Here is an 8,884-nt window from a genome sequence, read left to right as displayed (position 1 = left end):
GCTATTTATAAACGTACTTATAAACCAATTCAGTGTGTTATGACACGAGTTAAGAGTGCCAATGAAGTGCCCTGGAAACATTTCATCCCAGAGCCAGCCACATGTCCAAAGATGCATTCAGTCTGTGGTGGGAAAGAAAAGCGGGCCGGGGGCTCCAGATGAGGGGAGCCGTGTAGCAACTTGGGGCAAGGACGCAGATGCCAAAGCTGGGCCTGTCCGACAGGGAGCTCAGGAGGGACTCAGCTGCTGCTTTGGGAGGTGGCAGGAGGTGGGGGGAGGGGATAGCCCGACCCTGGCTCCTGAAGCACCCCTCCCCTCCCTTCCTACTTGGGTCCCACACAGCGCCCCTCACTGCATCCTGCCTTGGCCTACCTGTGCCCCACATACACCCCGATGCTTCCCTCCCCGTTGCCTGAGCCCGAGCCTCCCTGCCTGCCTTCGACCATCCCCAGTACCCCCATCGTGCCGTGACCTACCTGCACCTGGGGCTCCATCCTGCTTCCCTGCTGGGGACTGGCCTTCTTGGACATGTGCGTCTCCTGGCAAGCTCTGGAGCCCTGAAGTACCTGAAATAACCTTAAGTTCAGGAAAAGAATAAAGCTCAATGATAAAGAAAATCTCTATCATTTTATTCATTGAATCATGTTGTTTATGTTTACATATAAAGTATGCATATCTGTGTGCATATGCATGGCTATATTTTGGGTTTTTATGTAATAAAATTACATATTAACATTTTATTTCTTTAAAACATTGACGCATTGTGGCAAAACGTTAGCATTTAAAAATCTTTCTTTTCAGAAATCAGATCGTATACAAATGCTTGAAGTTTCTTTTTCACCTTTCCTTTATCCCATTCCCTTCTTTGCATCCAAAGAGGTAACCGTTATCCTGAAGTCAGTGTTGTTTTACTTTCCCAGCTGTTTTTTTTTTTCGCCAGTCCCGCGGCCTGGGGAGGGTGGGGCTCCGGCGAAAGGACGAGGGGCGGGTTCCCCTCCCGATCTCAGAGAAGCTCCCAAAAGGGCAGCGGCGTGCCCACCTGCCGCCACCTCGGGCGGCCGCGAACCATTCAAATCGCCCGCGCCAAGAGGTACCCGGCGCTCGCGATTGGCTGAGCCGGACCAGCGCCCCTGGGCGGGGCCGGCCCCCTCGCAGCGGCCGCGTGTCCCGCCCCCACGCAGGGTCCCAGACTGGGACAAGAAGCCTGCCAAGGCCTCGAGCGGCGGGGCCAAGGGCCGGGGTGGGTGGCGTCTCTAATTCTAGTCGTCACACCCCTGCCTTTGTCCATGTGGAAGACCAAGCACCCGAAAGGCGATGGGGCCTGCGGCCAGCTTCTCCCGCGCAGCCCTCACCCCTGCGTGCAGTCTCAGGACAGTGGGAGGAACTGAGAGCAAGTTAGGGTTGTCGGGCGCTGTTTCCCCAGAACCCGAGTGGAAGTGGGGGCTGGCAGCCTGTGGAGCTGTGGGCCCCCTGGGCGGACCCTGGGCAGCGGACTCCCTCCGAGAGCATGCTCTGGCCCTGGCTGGGGGGCTGGCAGGTGCCCGGAAGTATGAAACTCCTCAGGGGCTTCCCGGGGGCTCTGGGCTCAGAAGAGGGTGGCCTGGCTTCCACTGCTGCTCGGAGCCGGCCCTCAGCCTGGGGAGGAAGTCACCAGCTCTCGGGGTTACGTCCCCAAAGTGCCTGGATCTGAGGGGTTAAACAGGCGAGAGAACAGCTCTGTCCAGCTTTTTATTCAAAATACTTCTACTCAATTAAGGAGATCATAAAAATGCTAAGCATGTCCCTTTCTTCCCGGGAGCTCAATGGACCGACCCATTGTGGTTTCATATGGGGAGCCCGTGGCCTGGGGGGCTGCCGAGGCCCTGAATTGGCCTTTGTGCCAGACTGAGCTCATGGCCGGGCTGCGCTGTGGCCAGATGCCCGGTCCAATCCCCTCCCTGCTCCGTTGGCAAGAGTCCCCGTGACCGTGGCCCTCATCCTGCCCACAGACTCTGCGGAGTGCTTGTCAAGGGCCCTGTTCTGGAACGTTCTCAGCAGACCCTCCTATGGGTCTGCGTGAGCTCAGCCCGTCATCCCAGGGCGGAGGGCTGGCCTGCCCCATTTTGGACTGGCACTCAGAAGAGGCAGGTGTGGCTGGCATTTGCCTGGCGGTTCCTGCCTGGGGGGGCCTGGGGAACAGTCCTGGGCAGAGGGCACCTCCTTGCTAGCCCTGCTGGGCACACAGAGGGTGGTGGAGTTACTGTGGTCGTCATTCTGAGCCACAAATTTAAGAACATTTCTTCTGGGCCGTCCCCCCACCTCAAAATAGCTGATATGCGGCCTGGGCATTGATTTTTTCCAGCTGAACCCCAGGAGCGGAGCTTCCTCTGTTTCCTGGGTGTTTTGTATGGACCCCTACTTGTTCTGTCGGGGGTGCCACTTCTCCCGAGGGAAGAAAGCCACCAGAGGTTCTGTTGTAACCTCTGGAATGTGCCTTTTCCTGGAAAGGCTGCAGTGAAATTTCAGGGAGGTGGAGGAGGGGAAAGGCCCCGGGGCTGTTTTCAGGCACAGCTGGTCACATGACTGTGGCACTTAGGGCCTTGGCATTTTTTAAAGGTGGACATAGAACTGGCGGGAGGTCAGGGCTCTCAGCCTCTGCTCCCCATCCTTAAACGCAGCAGCTGCAGGGAGACAGGTGGTGAGGGAGTGTCTTCTGCAGCCTGGTGGTGCCCTGGTGGGTGTGAGCTCCTGTCTGCTTCAGGAAACAGTGAGTCCAGCCCAGACCTCAGGCTGCCCTCCACATGTGGCCCCCGTGTCCCAGGCGGCCTGGCCTCTGGGGAAGGGGCTGGGAGCCGGGAGCCGCCCGGAGCAGCCCCAGCTGGCCATCTCTGCCCCCCACGAGTCTGGGCTGCTTGTCTCCACCCCCGTGGGGTGGAGTCACGACTTAGAAAGGCAGAGCTAGTGAGGTTGTCACAGTGGAAAAAAATACGACTTCTGTGAGTGAGATTCCCTTACTTAAAGAATAACAGTCATACACGTTCAGCCCCAGATCTGGAAAACAGCCTGTGACCCAGACCCTGCTCCGTCCGGTCCCCAGTGCAGGTGGGAGAGGCTGCCGGTCCCTCCGCCGTGTCAGGGTCACCCCAGGCCCGGTCCCTCCGCCCCTCCCCACATGCTGTGTGCAAGCCCCCACCTGGGGGCCCCGTCCCGCCCGCGGGGCTGGGGGCAGCCCCACGGAGAAGTGCAGAAGGAACCCCGTGTCTCGCCAGGCCAGGAGGTTGGGGCTGGAGTCGGTGCGTACGGGGCTGGGACAGGGCGTTTCCCAAGATGAGACAGGCTTCCTGCTCTCCCGGGTTTGTGTCCCGGGCCCTGACCCGCTGCAGACAGGGCTGCAGGCTCCACAGAAAGGCGGTGTTACAGCTGCCGTTCTGCACTGCATTACGCTTCAGATTGCTAGTTGTCTTTCTATAAAAGGTGCAGGTCTGTGAAGGAAGCTCTGGGCTCTGCTCCTCTCTGGGCACCATCAGGGTTGCCTGAGGTTACCACCGCCCTGACCCATCGCTCTTTCTTCCTGTGTCATCAGTGGAAGGCCTGCGAGAGCCAGGCTTCAACCCAGAGGCAAGGCAGGGAGGGATGTTCTTGTTAAGTGACAGTCAGCGCTCACCTGGGGCGGGTGGAGAGCGCGGGGCCAGGCTCAGCCCTTGGCCCTGACCAACAGGTGACCGCCACACCGAAAAGGGGCTCACAGCCCCACCTAGGTGGGAACCGCTGACCAGAGCAGCCACATCTTCCCCAACCACCGGATGGAGGGCCACCCGTGGCCACATCTTTACCGTTCCCTGGGGCAGAGAGGGAAATTTGTAGTAAACATGCAGTGACTTTGGGGTCACATGCGCAGACTTGGAAAGTGCGATCAGAAACTTCTTTCCTTCTGTTGAAAGTTGACAGTGTCCTTTCTAATATCGCAAGAAATGCCAGGCCGGGAGACGGCCCAGGTGGCCTCCCTTGGTGCTGGGCGCCACTGCTTGTGGGGACATGCGGTCTGGGCGTGTGTGCCTGTTTCCTGGTGGGGGTGTCACGGGGGCTTTGCAGGTGCTGTGGGGTTGACGGGGGTCATATGTGTACTATGTGTGTGTACATGAAAGCCGCACCTCTGTCTGGTGACCCTGCAGACCCCGGCCATCACCGGGTGTGGCCGTCGGAGAGGCAGGCCATGGTCCCCGCTGCGCACACACTCACACCTCTTTCCCTCCTGCAGCCATCGCCATGCTGAAGGACAAGGAGCCCAGGGCCTTCATCGTCAGGGACAGCCACTCCTTCCGGGGCGCCTACGGGCTGGCCATGAAGGTGGCCATGCCCCCGCCCTCCGTCCTGCAGCTGAACAAGAAAGGTGGGTCCCGGACGGCTCTGCTCAGCCCCACCTGCTGCTTAACCTTCCCGCCCATGCGGCCCTGGGGACAGGAACAGCCCTCACGGGTCTTCTCAGCATTTCCTGTCTCGGCTCTGTTTTAGGAAGTGCTGCCCAGCTCAAGAACGGAGGTTAATTGTCAGCTTTATTTTTCTGATTGCTCTGAGCAGGTGACCCAGCCCATGGGTCAGATGCCGGACACGGTGCCCACTCTCAGCCTGTCTGCCTCAGTCCCTCTGACTTCCGAGCGTAAACGTCTAATAAGTTCCCCTGTCTTCTCCCTGGCTCTCTGTCCAGTGCACACAAGCACACGTGTCCTCCCCTCTTACACCAGAGGCGGCTCACCACATGCCTGGCCTTCGTTCCTCCTCCCAGCCGAGCGTTCTGGTGGATTGAACGCGAGCCGGTGCGGGCCTGGTGTCACCAGGTCACCCCTCGGGGGAGAGGACGGAGCCTTCCGCCCTCCGGGCCAGGGCTTCGGCCGGTGCCGAGGGCCAGCGGGTACCACGTGGTTCACTCGGGCCTCTTGCTCTGTAACGGGCGCTCCGTGGCTTGACATCGTCAGGCCCAGGGAAGTGCGTGGTGCCTGCGCACAAGGCGAGCGTTGTCCTGCACCTGGTGGGTGTGCAGTGGACCCAGGCCGCGGGACTGTGGGGAGCCCGCCATGCCCTTCCCTCCCCGGGCATCGTAACCCAGCACCACTGTTCCTTCGGGGCCCCAGGTCCCCCGGCTCCGCCCCGCGAGGCCCGTCCAGCTGGCCCCGTGTCCTGTTGGTGGCCCCCCGGGAGCCTGCAAGCCACCAGCTCCCGGGAACAGCAGACACGCTGTGCTCGGCCTGGCCTCTTCCCAAGAACCCTGGTTCTCTGCCGGGAGCAGTGCCTAGAAACCGAGCTCCAATCACCAGGTTGCCCTTCGCTTCTGACTCTTGGCTTCCCTCCAGACCAGAGCTGGGGAAGACACCATTTTTAAAAATTCCTGAACTAAAGCTGATGCCACCAGCTCGCATACAGGGTCACGAGGTCCTTCCTCGCCTTCTCCCTCGGGGACAGGCTTGGCTTCCAGCAAATCAGTTTACGTCCTCCCTTCTCTGACCCCTAACACTTACTCTCATTTTTCTTTTTCTGTCACCCTCCTCTTTGCCTTTTTTTTTCTTATCGTTATGCTGCAAACGCTAAAGAATGGGAGTTTTTTTTTTTTATGGGAGTTTTTTTTTACCTCTCTTTCCCCCTAAACGGAGATTGTGGATGTCAGCACGTCACATGGCTCTTCCGGGGGGCACCTGGGCTCGCCTGGGGGCAGCGGGCATCAGAATAAGCAGGTTCTGAAGCCCCGGTGTTTAAAAAAGGTGCCGCTGCCCGCTTCCCTCAGACTCATGCCCAGCACCCAGTCCTTGGGTGAACTCTTTGCTTAAAGCTTCCTGGTGGAAAAGCGCCTGGAGTGAGTTACACCCTGCGGAATGTGAGACTCGGTGGCCCAGGGGTTATCAGGACGCAGGTGGTGGATGTGTGCACAGCAGCGGGGAGGGGCTGGGAAGGGGTGAGCCCGGGGCCGTGGTTGGAAGTGAGGGAGGGAGATGCTGTGTGCACACCAGCCAGGAGAGGGGAGCCTGGGACGGGAAGGAAGGAAGGAAGGAGGGACCACCACACACTCACTCCTGAGTGGAAACCAGGGCTTCTGGAGCTCAGGAGCTGCGTCGGCTTGACTGGGGGATGCAGGCGCTGGGCTGCAGGGAAACCCGTGGCTGACAGTTACAGCAGGAGTCTGGAGGCAGGAGTCAGAGCCCCGCAGCTGCCCAGCTCCTCTGTCTCCGCTGAGGCTTTTAAAGCGAGGCCACCTTTACCCCTCCTGCGTGCATCGCCTTTCAGGGAACACAGACGGTGGTGTGTAACTGTCCCCTCCAGGTGTGCAACCCGCCCATCTCTCAGGCTGACCTGCCTCAGCCTTGAGGCAGAGGCCACAAATAGGGGCTCTTGCAGGGGCAGACATCGGGGCTCACCGGCTTCGCCCGGCCCCTGGATGTGGCATTTGGATTTCAGAGCCCAGGGACAGATCTGAGAGGAGAGCTGGCCAAACCCGGAAAGAGGCCCACGGGTCCCCATGCCCCACTGGTTTCCCGGGGAGTGGGCAGCCATGGCCGCACGGCTGGGTTCCCGCAGTCACTTCGTGCCCTGGAACCCTTCCTGCCGGCTACCTGTCCCGCGCAGTGCTGGCACTCAGATGGCTGATGCCGTCTCTGTGTGTAACATGCGTCACGGAAGCCAGCTGGTCCTGCGTCAGAAGCATGAGTGGTCATGCAGGCTCGTCCCCACGGAGGACCAGGAGCGCCGTGCTGGTCAGCGCAGGGCGGCGGCTCCTGTCCCTTCTGCTCATCTGTGCTTTCCCTCCCTGGACCACCTGCCGTTCCCTGGCGTTTCATGCTGTGCTTTCTCTCTGGGCTCGTGGGCCGGGTGAACGCAGGTGTGCGGGGGCCCGCCCTCCGGGGGCTCCTGCAGCTGGCTCGGGGCTCAGTTACCCAGGAGACTGGCACCACCCGGCTCTTTCCCGCAATGAGTTCTGGGGCATCATGCAGGGTCTGGGTCTCCCTGGCCTCCCGCTCAGGAGGGGAAGGAGCTGGAGTCCACATCACTGGCTCTTAGCTGCTTGTCCGGGTCCCTGGGGACGGTTCTGCAGGATGTTGCAAACGGTCCCCCGGGGACTCCCCAGCTCCAGGCATGGTCACTGGAGGCGTTCTGGCCGCCCATCCAGGCCATGACCCCCCCCAGCTCAGCTGCCTCCCGCGGGGCCGAGCTCTCCTTCCCATGTCCCCACCTTCCCAGGCGCTCGGTCTGTAAAACTTCTCTTCCTTTTGAATCTCTTGCCCCAGCTGGAGACTTGGCCAACGAACTGGTCCGGCATTTCTTGATCGAGTGCACCCCGAAGGGAGTGCAGTTGAAAGGATGCCCCAACGAGCCGTATTTCGGTGAGTGGCCGAGAGCCCGTGGTCGGCGTCCTGAACCCACAAGCCCGTTCATAGCGGGAGCTGCCTCGGATCCCGCAGGCGGTGTGGCCAGTCCTTTACAGATGGGCGGGGGGTGTCTCTGCCAAGAACCAGCCGCAGTCCCCTTCCCCCGACCCTTCCCCACCTGCCACGCTCCTCAGTTATTGAGGCTTTGCCCAGAGCCCCCCAGTAACAGAGCGTGCGCGCTGCTGAAGATAGAAGGGCCCCCTTTCAGAAGGTGCAGTGTGCTAATGCCTCTTTTGTCTTCGCCCATCCGCAGGGAGCCTGACGGACTTGGTGTGCCAGCATTCCATCACGCCCCTGGCTCTGCCCTGCAAACTGCTCATTCCAGACAGAGGTACGCTGCCGGCTGCCCCAGGGCCGCTCTGGTTGGCTGGGTGGGCTCGCCCGCCCGCACAGATGCAGTGAGAACTATCAGACCGGAAGTTCCTTCTGCTCCCACGCTGGGGGTCCGCCCTGAGTAGCCCACCCCAGTCACGTAAGAGGTGGTCCCTCTGCACACACAGCCCTCGGTCGTATCTTCACATCGTGGGCTTTGGGAACAGTTTCAGTGGAGCAGAGACCCGTGGCTCAAAATTACAACATGCCTGGACTCAGGGACCTTCAGGGCCATTTACGTGTGAGTTTTATAATTCTGCACGATCACCAGCTGTTGATATTGTTGGCCAGAGGTGTGGGAAGGGCTCGGCTCTTTCCCTTGGTGTCTGTCTGAAAACACCCACAACACAGATTTAACACAAAGTGGCGTCCACTTCCCCGGATAGCCTCGAGGTCACAAATTGCATCATGGTCCAGAAAGACGATTCGTTTAAAATACAGGCAAAGCTGACTTGCTTTCTAAGATGCAGTTGTTCGTCTCCATTCACCCAGAGACGAGGAGGGTGTTTCACTGGGCTGCACCTGCCCCGGACATGGTGACGGTTTCTCCAGGCTGGGCTGTTTTCGCCTGGGGAGACCCCTCTCTCCGCGAGCTCAGTCACGGGCTTCCCCGCTGTCACGAGGGTTTTTGCCGGCGAGCTGGACCCATATCTGTGTTTTCTTGCTCCTCCCGGCAGATCCGTTGGAGGAAATAACAGAAAGCTCTCCCCAGACCATGGCCAACTCCGCGACGGAGCTGCTGAAGCAGGGGGCAGGTGGGTCCCTGCTGCGTCCCCCAAACCTCCCGGTCCTGGGCACTGCCGGGCTCCTTTCCTCCCCGTGCATCCCGGGAGGTTTCCGTTGGGAAGCTGCACTGGGGCTGGGGGGCCCAGGGGTCGGGGCGGCAGGTCCAGGACTCCGCAGGCTGATCAGGACCAAATTCCGTGGAATCAAGGTCGAGTCCTGGGTTTTGTTCGGGGGGGTGTGGTGAGGCAGGGCGTGATGACCTGCCCCTCCAGCTGCAGGCGTGCAGATGTGCACGTGACCAGTGAGTCCACAGAGGGACTCACGCTGCCCCCAGCCCAGGCTGACCCCAGGCGGCGACTCCCCGGAGCACTGTGTTCTTAGTAACAGGCTTTATT

At 60.3% G+C, this 8,884-nt stretch overlaps 1 protein-coding gene across 1 annotated transcript; it reads left to right on the top strand.

The window, feature by feature from the left end:
• Positions 1-1,770: 1,770 nt before the first annotated feature.
• Positions 1,771-8,137, top strand: LOC141576710 (tensin-3-like). Its single transcript, XM_074360131.1, has 3 exons — positions 1,771-4,369; positions 7,251-7,346; positions 7,645-8,137. Exons 1-3 carry the CDS (start codon positions 4,246-4,248, stop codon positions 7,791-7,793), a joined length of 369 nt encoding a protein of 122 aa, XP_074216232.1. The 5' UTR covers positions 1,771-4,245; the 3' UTR covers positions 7,794-8,137.
• The last annotated feature ends 747 nt before the right edge of the window (positions 8,138-8,884 follow it).

Source organism: Camelus bactrianus, unplaced genomic scaffold, assembly GCF_048773025.1.
Source record: "Camelus bactrianus isolate YW-2024 breed Bactrian camel unplaced genomic scaffold, ASM4877302v1 HiC_scaffold_21, whole genome shotgun sequence".
Taxonomy (NCBI): Eukaryota; Metazoa; Chordata; class Mammalia; order Artiodactyla; family Camelidae; genus Camelus; species Camelus bactrianus.
Note: the sequence above shows the minus strand (reverse complement) of the source record. Positions and strands in the feature narration are given on the sequence as shown.

Excerpts from the sequence above, each read along its gene's own strand:
- LOC141576710 (XM_074360131.1), top strand. The coding sequence starts at position 4,246 with ATGCTGAAGGACAAGGAGCCCAGGGCCTTCATCGTCAGGGACAGCCAC. Across the intron at positions 4,370-7,250 it reads CCTGCAGCTGAACAAGAAAG|CTGGAGACTTGGCCAACGAA; the intron begins GTGGGTCCCGGA and ends CTCTTGCCCCAG. Across the intron at positions 7,347-7,644 it reads CCCCAACGAGCCGTATTTCG|GGAGCCTGACGGACTTGGTG; the intron begins GTGAGTGGCCGA and ends GCCCATCCGCAG.